General features: G+C 48.3%; 1 protein-coding gene across 1 annotated transcript in view; it reads right to left on the bottom strand.

Moving 5' to 3' along the window:
• Positions 1-16,912, bottom strand: part of BRAF (B-Raf proto-oncogene, serine/threonine kinase) — a 1,688,602-nt gene that overhangs the window by 853,200 nt on the left and 818,490 nt on the right. The window contains exon 10 of the mRNA XM_030216338.1: positions 14,720-14,804. Coding sequence (XP_030072198.1) covers positions 14,720-14,804 — 85 coding nt within the window. The remainder of the gene's footprint in view (positions 1-14,719; positions 14,805-16,912) is intronic.

A 16,912-nucleotide genomic window follows, 5' to 3' on the forward strand; every position in this document is an offset into this window, starting at 1 on the left:
TATAGTTCGGGTTCCTCTTTCCCACATGCATCACTTTGCACTTGCTCACATTAAACATCATCTGCCAGTCTCATAAGGTCCTCTTGTAATTTTTCACAATCCTTTTGCGATTCAACAACTGAATAATTTTGTGTCATCAGCAAATTTAATTACCTCACTATCCAGCTTATTTTCGAAAGAGAAAGACGCCCATATTTCGACCCAAATCGGGAGATGGGCATCTTTCTCCCGTGTGCGACCAAATTGGTATAATCAAAAGCCGATTTTGGTCGTCTGCAACTGCATTCCGTCGCAGAAACGAACAAAGTTGACGGGGGCGAGTTGGAGGCGTGGCGAAGGCGGGACTGGGGCGTGGTTATCGGCTGAGGAGAGATGGGTGTCTTTAGCTGATAACTGAAACAAGAAGGGCGTTTTGACGAGAATTTGGTCCGATTTATTTGGACCCTTTTTTTTTTCAGGTCCAAGTCCCAAAAAAGTGCCCCAACTGACCAGATGACCACCGGACGGAATCAGGGATGACCTCCCCTGACTCCCCCAGTGGTCACTAACCCCCTCCCACCAAAAAAAAACCCACTTTAAAAACTTTGTTTTCCAGTCTGTATGCCAGCCTCAAATGCCGTACCCACCTCCATGACAGCAGAATGTGTTCTATCCTGTGACAGCCTTTCCCTGGTTCTGATGTGGCTCTCGGGTGAGTGTGACACCTTTTCTGTTATGCGCACTGCAGAGTCACATCAGCAATGCATTGTGGTGGGTGTAGGGTATTGGGCTCCGTGATTCCACTAGCTTGTGTTACATGCTCACGATGTTGGTAGTTGGTAGGCTCTACTCCCATGGTGCTTTTCCCTCTGCTTACTGGGTCAGAGTGTGCCCTGTTTTTTTTCCGGTAGTTCATGAGGTAGTGGCCATTTTTGTAAGCCAGTTTCAGATCCCTTTCATGTGTTAGCCACGTTACAGAACTTAGTTCTTACCTTGAATGTTGCTGAAAGAGGGCATTGTACACCATTCTGCCAGCTCTGACCTACTGCTCATCTCAGTACCAGCGAGACTCTTTGCCAGTGGGGCACAACCTCTGATCTGCAGTTAACTGTGAGTAAACGTGCTTATTCCAATAAAGGACGTTTTCGGAGACATTAGTCTTCAGGTGTCAACTGGTGTGCCAAGATTATACAGCAGCAACAAGTCCTAGAGGCCTGCGTGTATGCAGGTCCCTGGAGCACTTTTAGTGGGTACCGCAGTGCACTTCAGGCAGGTGGACCCAGGCCCATCCCCCCTACCTGTAACACTTGTGCTGGTAAATGGGAGGCCTCCAAAACCCACTGTACCCACATGTAGGTGCCCCCTTCACCCCTAAGAGCTATGGTAGTGTTCTACATTTGTGGGTAGTGGGTTTTGGGGGAGGGGGGTTGGGGGTTCAGCACCCGTGGTAAGGGACCTATGCATGTGGGAGCGTTGTCTGAAATCCACCGCACTGACCTCTAGGGTGTCCAGTTGGTGTCCTGGTATGTCAGGGGGGCGAGTGTACTACGAATCCTAGCCTCTGCCATGACCAAATGGCTTGGATTGGGACGTTTTTGAGCTGGGCGTTTTTAGTTTCCATTATCGCTAAAAAAAACAAACGCCCAGCTCGGAAACGACTAAATCCATGGCATTTTGGTCCGTACAAACCGTATTTTCGAAGCGGAAGATGGACGCCCATTTTTTTTCGAAAATACGGTCTGTCCCACCCCTTCACGTACCCGTTCTCGGACATAGACGCCCATGGAGATGGGCGTTCGCATTCGATTATGCCCCTCCACATATACTATATAAACTAAAATACACTTTTATATTAGGCTAATATCCTTAATACTGTAGCAAGTTTTAAATTATTGAAAAACTCAAAAACACTAAGATGTTGTCAGCAGTCCAGGAGCGAGAGGGGTGCTATCCAGTCTTTTGCATTAAGTGTCACATGTATGACTATCTCCCAGTTGGTGAGATGTCATATGTGTGTGCCTGATGCAAAGAGCTACAGGGATGCTGTAGACTTTTCTACAGCATCCCTGTAGGTCTCCTCTATGTACCTCTCTGTCTCCCTCAGCTCCACCAAGTCTGCTACTTAAGCCTCAAGAGAACGGACACGTTCCCTGAGAGCTAGGAGCTACCAGCCCTTATGCTACCTTGGAGGAGGGAAGTCTTCTAGAAGGAGAGCATCATCCTGGTGAAGTAGGAAGTACTCCTGTAGGTAGCCAGGACCTGCCCACCAGGGGATGAACTATCCTCTTGCACCGAGGATATGTCTCCAAGTGCATGCAGAGACTGTATCTCTGATTTCCGTTTTTGGCTGCATATTTTTTTTTTGTGGTTCCCTATTTTGTATCAGGTGAGAGTCATGTTCTGCATCTGCAACTTAGGTGAAGGATTCTGCTGACATGTGGTGTCTGAGTAGGAATCTTTAACAGTCCATCTTGTTCCAGTTTCCTAGTAACAGGTATAATGGTGCTCTAATGTATTTCAGTAGCATAATTAAATGAAATAACTACTTTACAGGTACAGGTGTGGATGGAGGAGATTGCAATATGGAATCTTTATGGATAGAAATTCCATATATGAAGGGAAAGATATATAATGGTGGGGATATAATACGTCTGCCTGGACAGAATGAACAGACAGATGATGAAATGTTAGCAGAAATGAGGGAAACAGCCTAAAATTGACTGGATAAGTTACAGGTTAAGAAATGCTAGGGAAGTAAAGTTCCTAGATGAAATAAATGACTGCTTCATGGAGCAGCTGGTTCAGGAACTGACAAGAGAGGGAGTTATTTTAGATCTAGTCTTTAATGGAATGCAGGGTTTGGTGCAAGAGTAATAGTTTGGGGGCACTTGGCAATAGTGATCATAACATGGCCAAACTGAAGTTAAGGAAACTGACTGCATTAGCATTAAACTTTCAAAGCAGTAACTATGATAAAATCAGCAAAAAGGTAAAAAAAAAAACAATGCTAAAAGGAGCAGCTGCAAAGAACAGTTTAAATTAGGCATGGACATTGTTTAAAAATATCTTGGAATGGCAGACAAGATGTATTCCACATATTAAAAAAAGAAGAAGGAAAGCCAAATAACAGCCAGCATAGTTAAAAGGTAAGGTGAAAGATGTTATTATAGCTAACAGAACATCTTTTAAAAAACAGAAAAAGGATATGCACTGCCAAAGTAGATGCAAAGCATATATAAGGACAGCAAACAGAGAATTTGAAAAAAAAACATTGCTGTACAGGTAAAAACTCAAAAGGAAAATCTTTTCTGGTACATTAGAAGCTAGAAGCCTGTGACGGACTCAGTTGGATCATTAGATCATCATGGAGTAAAAGGGCATTCAGAGAGGAAAACAATAATAAAATATTTTTATATACTATCCTGCTTATAATCGAAAGAGAAAAACGCCTATATTGCGACCCAAATCGGGAAATGGGCGTCTTTCTCCCGTGGACGCCCAAATCGGTATAATCGAAAGTCGATTTTGGGCATTTCCAACTGCAATCCGTCGCGGAAACGGGTAAAGTTGACGGGGGCGTGTCGGAGGCATAGTGAAGGCGGAACTGGGGCGTGGTTATCGGTTGAGGAGAGATGGGCGTCTTTAGCAGATAATTTTTTTAAAAAGGCGTTTTTACCGCGATTTTGGGTCACTTTTTGTGGACCCTTTTTTTTCATGAACAAGTCCCAAAAAAGTGCCCCAACTGAACAGATGGCCACTGGAGGTAATCAGGGATGACCTCCCCTGTCTCCCCCAGTGGTAACTAACCCCCTTCCACCAAAAAAAACCCACTTTAAAAACTTTGTTTTCCAGTCTGTATGCCAGCCTCAAATGCCGTACCCACCTCCATGACAGCAGAATGTGTTCTATCCTGTGACAGCCTTTCCCTGGTTCTGATGTGCACACTGCAGAGTCACATCAGCAATGCATTGTGGTGGGTGCTATGCATGTGGGAGCGTTGTCTGAAGTCCAGCGCACTGACCTCTAGGGTGCCCAGTTGGTGTCCTGGCATGTCAGGGGGGCGAGTGTACTACGAATCGTGGCCCCTCCCACGACCAAATGGCTCAGATTAGGACGTTTTTGAGCTGGCGTTTTTAGTTTCCATTATCGCTAAAAAAAACAAACGCCCAGCTGAAAAACATCCATTTTTTCGAAAATACGGTCTGTCCCGCCTCTTCACGTACCCGTTTTCGGACATAGACGCCCAAGGAGATAGGCGTTCGCTTTCAATTATGCCCCTCCATGTAAACCCTGGCTCTGTTAATTTACCTATGGGCTCCATGCCCATTACCAAGGAACTGTACACCCTCCACAAGGTCTCCTGCCTTTATCTTGTTTCTATAAATCAATATGCTTACAGCCTTATCATGCATCCTTGACCTGTATCTACATATCTGTATTTGTATATATGTAAGTCCCCTTCCCTTATCTTATTTCTACAAATCTATATGATTTCTGCCTTATCATGCATCCCTCCTGTATTTTTATATCTGCTTTATTTTATGTAAGCTACACAGAACTGAGTCTTCGACTTGGATGATGTGGGTACAAATCCAATAAAGTAAAGTAAAGTAAATTTCAACCACATGGTTCAGAAGAATCACAATTTGTGAGCAATCTATTTAGATGGACTCAAAAATATATTAGAAAAACTAATTATGATCAAAATGTTAAAAGATATTTCTGAAATAACTAAGCTACACCAGCGTTTTTAGCGCTCGATAAATGCTAGATTTGCCCATATGTTCCATATGAGCTAGTCATTAGCGTGTGCTAAAAACGCTAGCACACCCTTAGCGCAGCTTAGTAAACAGAGCCCCGAGATTTTAACAACTTCCAAAATCGAAAGTAATTCTGCTCCATACAAATTTTATTTGTCAAAGAATTCCATAAACTAGATACTGCTGAGATGAACAATTTCTCATATGTAGAAAACAACATAAAGATGAAACAGAGTTGAAGTTTATAGTTATGTTGCAAATGACTGGAGTAACAATCAATTTTAAAATGAATTAGCTAAGACAAATAAGATGGAATGAATCCATATAATATTTTAAAACCAAGATATACCAATCTAAATTCAATTTGAGCCTGTTTAGGGAGCCAATGGAGATTTCTTAACAAGGAAGTGATGTGCTCACTTGATACACTACCTTTCTGTGGTTACAATATTGAAGTGGTTTACATATTACAGTGCACTCCATTTAAGTGGACGTCGGATAAGCGCATGCTTTGTTTAACTGCATGCCGTACTTCGGTCCTGTTTTTGGCACCATCAATTTCTATGGGGACAAACTTCGGTTTAGCGCACCACTTATAAGTGCAAGATTCGCTTATATGCATGGTTTAAAACCGCTCCTCTGCAGGAAAGACTCCGCATAAGCGCGTGCACGGAATATGGAAACCAATTGGCGCGTGACAACCAACGAGATTTCAAATTTACCACCCCTTTAACTGCCACAGGCAGAATAAGCGAAAGAATGTTGTTAGAGTGTACACTGGAGTTGGAGTCGTCGTCGCGGTGGAACTGTAAGACTTTAACACTGGCTGAACGAATAGAAGTTCTTAAAACATTAGAAAACAAACAAAGTCAAGCATCTATTGCTAAAGAATATGGTGTCAATCCCAGTCAAATTTCACGTGTCTTGAAGCAGAAAGATCAGCTTCTGGAAGACTGGCAAAACAATACAAATCCACACCGGAAATGTAAAAGGGCAGCAAAAGCTGAGGAGGTAGAAGATGCTCTTCTTCGGTGGTTTTCTTGAGTCAGGAGCAGACAGTTTCCTGTCAGTGGTCCACTGCTTATGGAGAAAGCTAACCAGCTAGCTGAAAGTCTTGGACTAACTGAATTCAAAGCCACTGTTGGATGGTTGGAAAGATGGAAGGAGAGGAATAGCATAAAATTCAAGAAAAAGCATGGTGAGAAACAAGATGCTGATGACTTTGGTGCTGAAAATTGGGTTGTTTCAGTGCTTCCTATCATCTTGAACGAGTTTGCACCTCGTGACATTTTCAATGCTGACGAAAACGGTCTCTACTGGTGAGCGATTCCTGATGGAACACTTGCATTCAAACAAGCCGAAACTACAGGAGGTAAAATGTCGAAGGACCGACTGACGATTCTCCTTTGCTGCAATATGGATGGGAGTGAGAAGTTGGAACCACTCGTCATTGGAAAGAGCAAACAGCCCCATTGCTTCAAGAATGTTAAGCGACTTCCTGTGCCATACGAGGCTAACGCAAATTCACGGATGACTGGGGAAATTTGGAAGCAGTGGCTAAAGAAGTTAGACACTAGAATGCAGGCACAAAAGAGTCAGATTGTGTTGCTTGTAATAATTGTGCTGCACACAGGGATGATGTCAGGCTGTCTAACGTCAAGGTGGTCCGCCTGCCACCAAACACTACCTCTCTGATCCAACCTATGGATCAGGGCATAATAGCTAATTCAAACAACATTATTGGGCTCTTGTGCTATATCGCCTGATGAGCATTATGGATGACCAGACTGGCAAGGATAAACATGCTGTTGAACTGGCTCATAATCTATCACTGTTGGATTCCCTACATATGCAGAAAGAAGCCTGGAATCATGTTACATAGGCAACCATTATGAACTGCTACAAGCAGGCAAGCTTTGTTAAGAATGTGGAGAGGGACGAAACAGATGCAGCTGTTGCAAACGCGTCAGATGAACAGGCTATTGACATCCCAGCCTGTGTTACTGAAGAGGAGTTTCATTACTACGTAGCTGTTGTTTAACCTACAAACAGCTGACGACAGCACTGATGTCGAGATATGCGCCTACACGCAGGCAACGGCTGATGATGAAACAGATGATGAAATGAGCAGCAAGGCACATGCTGACGAAATTCAACAACCTCCTGACACTTTTGCAAGAGCGCTGGAGAGTCTCATTACCACTGGATGTCAGTGCTATGACAGTTTTTACCGTCTGGAAGACGTAGTCTATGGAACTCACATACACAAGAGTGTACAGAGGACTATGACTGATTACTTCAAGTAAGCCTAATGTCAGTTAATGGAGACTGTATAACGTCAGTCAACGGAGACTGTATACTGTACGTATAATAGTACAGTACATATGTTTATCAGATGTCAAGCTTCTTTGGGTCACATCGGTTAAGTGCACGCTCCGGTTAACTGCATGTATTTCTTTGGTCCCAGACCCTTGCACTTAAGCGGATTGCACTGTATGTACAGGTACTTATTTTGTACCTGTGGCAATAGAGGGTTAAGGGCCCCTTTTACCAAGTTGCGGCAAAAGGGGGCCAGCACTAGCATCAGCGGATGTTTTACACATGCGCCGAGGCCCCATTTTACCGCAGCTGGTAAAAGGTAAGTCTCACATTCCTGCTGAAAACGGCCGTGCGACAAGTAAAGCACTTGCTGCGCAGCCATTTCGAGGGGGAGCCCTTACCTCCACCCACTGAGGTGGCGGTCAATTCTTTTAACGCAGAAAGATGAATAGTGGAGTACTATAAGGATATGTACTGGGACTGATGCTTTATAGTATATTTATAAATGATCTAGAAATAGGACCAATAAGTGAAGTGATCAGATTTGCAGGTGAAAGAAAATTGTTAAATCGCATGTGGATTGTGAAAAATTGCAGGAGGACCTTGGGAGACTGGGAGACTGGATGACTGGGCATCCAAATGACAGATGAAATTTAACATAGATACCTGCAAAGTGATGCACATACACATAGAGAAGAGTAACACGTTATAACTACACAATGTTTGGTTCCACATTAGGAACCACCACCCAAGAAAAGGATCTGTCATTACAGGACTTTCCCCACACACTAAGCCCATTTCTAGCGTGCTCAAGAAAAACGGCATTCTCACTGATTTTTTTTTTCATGCATGTTATCTGGAAAGAATTAACGAGGGAACACTTACTGCCTCCTATTTAGGGGGGGCACTAAAAGCTCAGCATTAACTAGATAGCCTGTCCACATTAGTGCGCACTATCTGGCTAACGTTTCCCCTTAACATGCCCCCAGCAATAAATAAATTAGAAAAAATAAATGTGTGCTTAGTGTGCGCTAAAAGGTTACCTACTGCACAACACTTTAACGCATCTTATGGTGTTTTTATGTGTGCTAAGCGCAAATTAGTAGTAAAGCGAATGCTACATACCTGTAGAAGGTATTCTCCGAGGACAGCAGGCTGATTGTTCTCACTGATGGGTGACGTCCACGGCAGCCCCTCCAATCGGAAACTTCACTAGCAAAGTCCTTTGCTAGCCCTCGCGCGCCCGCGCGCACCGCGCATGCGCGGCCGTCTTCCCGCCCGAAACCGGCTCGAGCCGGCCAGTCCAGTATGTAGCAAGACAATACACTTCAAGGGAAGACACAACTCCAAAGGGGAGGCGGGCGGGTTTGTGAGAACAATCAGCCTGCTGTCCTCGGAGAATACCTTCTACAGGTATGTAGCATTCGCTTTCTCCGAGGACAAGCAGGCTGCTTGTTCTCACTGATGGGGTATCCCTAGCCCCCAGGCTCACTCAAAACAACAACATTGGTCAATTGGGCCTCGCAACGGCGAGGACATAACTGAGATTGACCTAAAAAATTTACCAACTAACTGAGAGTGTAGCCTGGAACAGAACAAACAGGGCCCTCGGGGGGTGGAGTTGGATCCTAAAGCCCAAACAGGTTCTGAAGAACTGACTGCCCGAACCGACTGTCACGTCGGGTATCCTGCTGCAGGCAGTAATGAGATGTGAATGTGTGGACAGATGACCACGTCGCAGCTTTGCAAATTTCCTCCATGGTGGCTGACTTCAAGTGGGCTACCGACGCAGCCATGGCTCTAACATTATGAGCCGTGACATGACCCTCAAGAGCCAGCCCAGCCTGGGCGTAAGTGAAGGAAATGCAATCTGCTAGCCAATTGGATATGGTGCGTTTCCCTACAGCCACTCCCCTCTTGTTGGGATCAAAAGAAACAAACAATTGGGCGGACTGTCTGTGGGGCTGTGTCCGCTCCAGATAGAAGGCCAATGCTCTTTTGCAGTCCAATGTGTGCAGCTGACGTTCAGCAGGGCAGGAATGAGGACGGGGAAAAAATGTTGGCAAGACAACTGACTGGTTCAGATGGAACTCCGACACAACCTTTGGCAGAAACTTAGGGTGAGTGCGGAGGACTACTCTGTTGTGATGAAATTTGGTGTAAGGGGCCTGGGCTACCAGGGCCTGAAGCTCACTGACTCTACGAGCCGAGGTAACTGCCACCAAGAAAATGACCTTCCAGGTCAAGTACTTCGGATGGCAGGAATTCAGTGGCTCGAAAGGAGGTTTCATCAGCTGGGTGAGAACGACATTGAGATCCCATGACACTGTAGGAGGCTTGACAGGGGGCTTTGACAAAAGCAAACCTCTCATGAAGCGAACAACTAAAGGCTGTCCTGAGATCGGCTTACCTTCCACTTGGTAATGGTATGCACTGATTGCACTAAGGTGAACCCTTACGGAGTTAGTCTTCAGACCAGACTCAGACAAGTGCAGAAGGTATTCAAGCAGGGTCTGTGTAGGACAAGAGCGAGGATCTAGGGCCTTGCTGTCACACCAGACGGCAAACCTCCTCCAATTAAAGAAGTAACTTCTCTTAGTGGAGTCTTTCCTGGAAGCAAGCAAGATGCGGGAGACACCCTCTGGCAGACCCAAAGAGGCAAAGTCTACGCCCTCAACAACCAGGCCGTGAGAGCCAGGGACCGGAGGTTGGGATGCAGAAGAGCCCCTTCGTCCTGCGTGATGAGGGTCGGAAAACACTCCAATCTCCACGGTTCTTCGGAGGATAACTCCAGAAGAAGAGGGAACCAGATCTGACGCAGCCAAAAGGGAGCAATCAGAATCATGGTGCCTCGGTCTTGCTTGAGTTTCAACAAAGTCTTCCCCACCAGAGGTATGGGAGGATAAGCATACAGCAGACCTTCCCCCCAATCCAGGAGGAAGGCATCCGACGCCAGTCTGCCGTGGGCCTGAAGCCTGGAACAGAACTGAGGGACCTTGTGGTTCACTTGAGATGCGAAGAGATCCACCAGGGGGGTGCCCCACGCCTGGAAGATCTGCCGCATCATACGGGAATTGAGCGACCACTCGTGAGGTTGCATAATCCTGCTCAACCTGTCGGCCAGACTGTTGTTTACGCCTGCCAGATATGTGGCTTGGAGCACCATGCCTTGACGGCGAGCCCAGAGCCACATGCTGACGGCTTCCTGACACAGGGGGCGAGATCCGGTGCCCCCCTGCTTGTTGACATAGTACATGGCAACCTGATTGTCTGTCTGAATTTGGATAATTTGGTGGGACAGCCGATCTCTGAAAGCCTTCAGAGCGTTCCAGATCGCTCGCAACTCCAGAAGATTGATCTGTAGATCGCTTTCTTGGAGGGACCACCTTCCTTGGGTGTGAAGCCCATCGACATGAGCTCCCCATCCCAGGAGGGACGCATCCGTGGTCAGCACTTTTTGTGGCTGAGGAATTTGGAAGGGACGTCCCAGAGTCAAATTGGAGCAAATCGTCCACCAATACAGGGATTCGAGAAAACTCGTGGACAGGTGGATCACGTCCTCTAGACCCCCAGCGGCCTGATACCACTGGGAGGCTAGGGTCCATTGAGCAGATCTCATGTGAAGGCGGGCCATGGGAGTCACATGAACTGTGGAGGCCATGTGGCCCAGCAATCTCAACATCTGCCGAGCTGTGATCTGCTGGGACGCTCGCACCCGCGAGACGAGGGACAACAAGTTGTTGGCTCTCGCCTCTGGGAGATAGGCGTGAGCCGTCCGAGAATCCAGCAGGGCTCCGATGAATTCGAGTTTCTGCACTGGGAGAAGATGGGACTTTGGGTAATTTATCACAAACCCCAGTAGCTCCAGGAGGCGAATAGTCATCTGCATGGACTGCAGGGCTCCTGCCTCGGATGTGTTCTTCACCAGCCAATCGTCGAGATATGGGAACACGTGCACCCCCAGCCTGCGAAGCGCCGCTGCTACCACAGCTAGGCACTTTGTGAACACCCTGGGCGCAGAGGCGAGCCCAAAGGGTAGCACACAGTACTGGAAGTGGCGTGTGCCCAGCTGAAATCGCAGATACTGTCTGTGAGCTGGCAGTATCGGGATGTGTGTGTAGGCATCCTTCAAGTCCAGAGAGCATAGCCAATCGTTTTGCTGAATCATGGGGAGAAGGGTGTCCAGGGAAAGCATCCTGAACTTTTCTTTTACGAGATATTTGTTCAGGGCCCTTAGGTCTAGGATGGGACGCATCCCCCCTGTTTTCTTTTCCACAAGGAAGTACCTGGAATAGAATCCCAGCCCTTCTTGCCCGGATGGCACGGGCTCGACCGCATTGGCGCTGAGAAGGGCGGAGAGTTCCTCTGCAAGTACCTTCTTGTGCTGGAAGCTGTAAGATTGAGCTCCCGGTGGACAATTTGGAGGTTTTGAGGCCAAATTGAGGGTGTATCCCTGCCGGACTATTTGCAGAACCCACTGATCGGAGGTTATGAGAGGCCACCTTTGGTGAAAAGCTTTCAACCTCCCCCCGACTGGCAGGTCGCCCGGCACGGACACTTGGATGTCGGCTATGCTCTGCTGGAGCCAGTCAAAAGCTCGCCCCTTGCTTTTGCTGGGGAGCCGCGGGGCCTTGCTGAGGCGCACGCTGCTGACGAGAGCGAGCGCGCTGGGGCTTAGCCTGGGCCACAGGCTGTCGGGAAGGAGGATTGTACCTACGCTTGCCAGAAGTATAGGGAACAGTCTTCCTTCCCCCGAAAAATCGTCTACCTGTAGAGGTAGAAGCTGAAGGCTGCCGGCGGGCGAACTTGTCGAATGCGGTGTCCCGCTGGTGGAGAGACTCTACCACCTGTTCGACTTTTTCGCCAAAAATGTTGTCCGCACGGCAAGGCGAGTCCGCAATCCGCTGCTGGAGTCTATTCTCCATGTCGGCGGCACGCAGCCATGAGAGCCTGCGCATCACCACACCTTGAGCAGCGGCCCTGGACGCAACATCAAAAGTGTCATAAACTCCTCTGGCCAGGAATTTTCTGCACGCCTTCAGCTGCCTGACCACCTCCTGAAAAGGCTTGGCTTGCTCGGGGGGAAGAGCATCAACCAAGCCCGCCAACTGCCGCACATTGTTCCGCATGTGGATGCTCGTGTAGAGCTGGTAAGACTGGATCTTGGACACGAGCATAGAGGAATGGTAGGCCTTCCTCCCAAAGGAGTCTAAGGTTCTAGCGTCTTTGCCCGGGGGCGCCGAAGCATGTTCCCTAGAACTCTTAGCCTTCTTTAGGGCCAGATCCACAACTCCAGAATCATGAGGCAACTGCGTGCGCATCAGCTCTGGGTCCCCATGGATCCGGTACTGGGACTCAATCTTCTTGGGGATGTGGGGATTACTTAATGGCTTGGTCCAGTTCGCAAGCAATGTCTTTTTCAGGACATGGTGCAAGGGAACAGTGGACGCTTCCTTAGGTGGAGAAGGATAGTCCAGGAGCTCAAACATTTCAGCCCTGGGCTCGTCCTCCACAACCACCGGGAAGGGGATGGCCGTAGACATCTCCCGGACAAAGGAGGCAAAAGACAGACTCTCGGGAGGAGAAAGCTGTCTCTCAGGAGAGGGAGTGGGATCAGACGGAAGACCCTCAGACTCCTCGTCAGAGAAATATCTGGGATCTTCCTCTTCCTCCCACGAGGCCTCACCCTCGGTGTCAGACACAAGTTCACGGACCTGTGTCTGCAACCTCGCCCTGCTCGACTCTGTGGAGCCACGTCCACGATGGGGGCGTCGAGAGGTAGACTCCCTGGCCCGCATCGGCGAAGCTCCCTCCGCCGACGTAGTCGGGGAGCCTTCCTGGGAGGTGGCCGCGGTCGGCACCGCACGCGGTACCGACGTCGGGGACCTCAACCTGGGCGATGGGCCAGCCGGCGCCACGCTCGACGGTACCGGAGGCGCAAGCACCGCCGGTACCGGAGGGGTAGGGCGCAACAGCTCTCCCAGAATCTCTGGGAGAACGGCCCGGAGGCTCTCGTTTAGAGTGGCTGCGGAGAAAGGCTGAGAGGTCGATGCAGGCGTCGACGTCAGAACCTGTTCCGGGCGTGGAGGCTGTTCCGGGCTGTCCAGAGCGGAGCGCATCGACACCTCCTGAACAGAGGGTGAGCGGTCCTCTCGGTGCCGATGCCTGCTGGGTGCCGAATCCCTCGGCGACCCAGAGCTCTCGGTGCCGACACGGGGAGGAGACCGGTGTCGATGCTTCTTCGATTTCTTCCGAAGCATGTCACCGGAGCTCCCCGGCACCGACGAGGAGGACGTCGAATCCATCCGTCGCTTCCTCGGGGCCGAGACTGAAGAAGGTCGATCTCGGGGGGGCTGTACCGCAGGAGCCCTCGGGGTAGGAGGAGACCCACCCGAGGGCTCACCGCCACCAGCAGGGGAATGGACAGCCCTCACCTGCACTCCACCCGATGCACCACCGTCCGACGACATCAGCAGACGAGGTCCTGGTACCACCGACGTCGATGCAGCTATCCGATGTCCCGGCGCCGATGCAGAGGCCCGATGCCTCGATGCACTCGATGCAGGGGCGGCCGAGGAAGATGGTCTGGACGCTGACGACGTCGATGCACTCGAAGGTCCCGGTGCCGATGCCGACGAAGAGCCCGAGAACAACACGTTCCACTGGGCTAGTCTCGCTACCTGAGTCCGCCTTTGAAGCAGGGAACACAGACTACAGTTCTGAGGGCGGTGCTCGGCCCCCAGACACTGAAGACACGACGAGTGTCGATCAGTGAGCGAGATAACCCGGGCGCACTGGGTGCACTTCTTGAAGCCGCTGGAAGGCTTCGATGTCATGGGCGGAAAAATCACGCCGGCGAAATCAAAAGCCGAAATGGCGAAATTTGGAGCACCAAAATTTAGAGGGAGAAAAAAATCTCGACCGAGGCCGAAAAGAGGCCTACCCCGACGACGAAAGAAAACTTACCGGGGCAAAAAAGCTAGAAGTACGGGGAGGATTTACACGAAACCCGGCGAGGGGTTTCCGGAGCACTTCCCGACTAGGACAAAGCTTTCCCGAAGGAAAAAAACACGTTCAAAACAAATTGGACGCGCGAGGTCGACTTTCCGAGGCTCGACACGGCGAAAACACGATCGTACCGAGTGCGGACAAAAGAAGACTGGCCGGCTCGAGCCGGTTTCGGGCGGGAAGACGGCCGCGCATGCGCGGTGCGCGCGGGCGCGCGAGGGCTAGCAAAGGACTTTGCTAGTGAAGTTTCCGATTGGAGGGGCTGCCGTGGACGTCACCCATCAGTGAGAACAAGCAGCCTGCTTGTCCTCGGAGAATGCCCGTTAGTAAACATATATCTAAGATTAAGAATGACATGTTCTCAGAGAAGATAATTAGTTTGTGATGATTTAATGCTCTCCCTTTATAACAGTGGTTCTCAATAACACCTGGATTTAACAGTAATTAAAATATGCAAACCGACCTATTTTTATGTGCATTCACTGTGGATATTCTAAAAGTCAGGTCTGTTTAAGTTCCTTGGAAATTAGAATAAATAATCCCCTTGCTTTAGAAAATTGCCAACACCAAATGTCCTTTCTTCAACAGAGCACGTGATCCCCAAGGTAAGTATACAATCTCTTGTAATGTCACCAAAACAGATACATGCTTACCTGAGCACACCCACTTCATTCTTAAAGGCTTGTAACTGCTGAGGAGTAGGTGCTATTACATTCAACATTTTCACAGCTACATCACCTGCATGACAGTAAGAAAAATACCTATTATGAGTATAAATAATACATTACAATAACAAATGCATTGATTAAACAGTGAATGCAATGAATATTGTAAAACAATGCTCAGAGCAAAAACCTTTTGGGGGTGGTGGAAGGACAAGTGAAGCAGAAATGCTAAATTTGAAAGGATTATATTTATATGTATGTTAAGATTTAATCTAGTTTCATTTATTAAAATTTGATACGGGGGAGTCACGTGATGCATTGAGAGGAACAGACGTTTGGCTGCTTCTCTCTGGGGCAACCCTGAACCCAATGCCTGATTAAACCGCGAATTAAATAAACGAAGCGACCAGACTGAGGAAATATGAGAGGGCCTGGTGTATGGACCCCTTGGTTATTAGGGGGGAAGCTGAGATGCCCAGAAAAGCAGGGGAAAGGGACAATGAAAAACCGCACAGAACTTGCGATCCCAAAATGGCGCGGAGCCCGGGGCCGGGACAATCACCGTTTTCTACCCTGGAGCTACAACAGCTCACGGAGGTGGTAAAAGGGGCTATGGAACCGCAATTACGGCAATTATCTGACCAGCTTACCGGGCTTGAAGAACAATTGGCGGAAACTATCCATCACACCGGGGAGCTGGAACGGCGGGTGTCTGACATCGAGGACAAAGAAGCGGAGAGACAGACTGCCATGGCGGTGCTGCAAAAACAAGTCCGCATGCAGGAACAAAAGATAGACGACCTGGAAAACAGGTCGAGAAGATCGAACATTCGCATTGTGAGGATCCCGGAAGCAGTTACAGACTCAGTGCTGCCTTCAATCTTAGAGAGATGGTTGAATTTGGAGTTTGCTCTCTCAGACAGCGTGGGCCCGTTGTGTTTGGAGAGAGCCCACAGGATGGGCCGCAAACAAGAAGGTACGCTACGGCCACGTGTTGTCATAGCAAAAGTGCATAATTTCATCCATAAAGTGGAGATAATGAGATGAGCCAGGCAGAAACGGGACACCTTACAATACGAGGGATCCCCTGTAAAGGTTTTTCAGGATTACTCCCCTGCACTACGGGAAAAAAGAAGACTGTTTACCCCTCTATGCAAAGAACTATATGAGGACAGCAAAAGGTTCATGCTCATCTATCCTGCTATTCTAAAGATCCTGCATAATAGGGCTTGGAAAATGTTTGACACACCAGAGGAAGCTAAGAAGTTTATGACATCTATAAGGACGAGCGGGGAGGACCAAACCTGAGCATTATGGAGGACATAACGCAGTAACTGGTATAAGATCTAACAGGCAAGGAAGGAAAGTAATGTGCCTAGGGTGGGACTGCTCATTATCAATTACCCCATATTCATAGATGTATTAGATGTTTGAAGTAAAATAGAAAATGTTCAGCATGCCTTTAATAGGATTAGAACTGTATATACCTGTAAACAGAAAGGCGGAGGGGAAAGGGGACATAGATAAATGAGAATTATCACGGAGCAATTTAGAGATGTTAAGGGCCTGGTCGCACTACTACACACTGAGAGGTTAGGGCGGAGGGGCGGGGGGAAGGGGTTGCCCATTATCACATAAAGCTCCTTTTCAAATTGGGAAGAGATGGGGATATATGGGGTGCTACAAGGGGTTGTTGAGGGGAGGAGGGAGAAATTGGGAAGAAGGGGGGGAATGAAGTTGGGCAGGGAGGGGGGTTAGGAGAAATAAATAATAGCAACATGTTAGAGATGTCGAATAATCTACTTGATCACAGAGGAGAAAGACAAAGGACAGGGTGGACTCTACTAGAGGGAAGGGAGGAGGAAGGAGGGATTGTTGAGTGGGGCTGGGCACTCGACAGTCTAGAGTATAAAAGTAAGCAGGACAGATATCGACCCTTACAAGGTCACGGGTAAGGGGACACGGGTTATTACATGGAATGTGGAAGGAATCACGTCACCAATAAAAAGGGCAAAGATATTAACTTCTTTAAAAAGGCATAACACAGATATCGCATGTTTACAGGAAACACGCTTAACCTCGGAAGAATATAAAAAATTACAAAGGAGTTGGGTGGGAGAGGTATACTCGGCATCACAGGTAGGCAGAAAAGGAGGAGTAGCAATCTTTCTTAGAAAAGGA

The sequence above is a fragment of the Microcaecilia unicolor genome, chromosome 10 (assembly GCF_901765095.1).
Source record: "Microcaecilia unicolor chromosome 10, aMicUni1.1, whole genome shotgun sequence".
Lineage (NCBI taxonomy): Eukaryota > Metazoa > Chordata > Amphibia > Gymnophiona > Siphonopidae > Microcaecilia > Microcaecilia unicolor.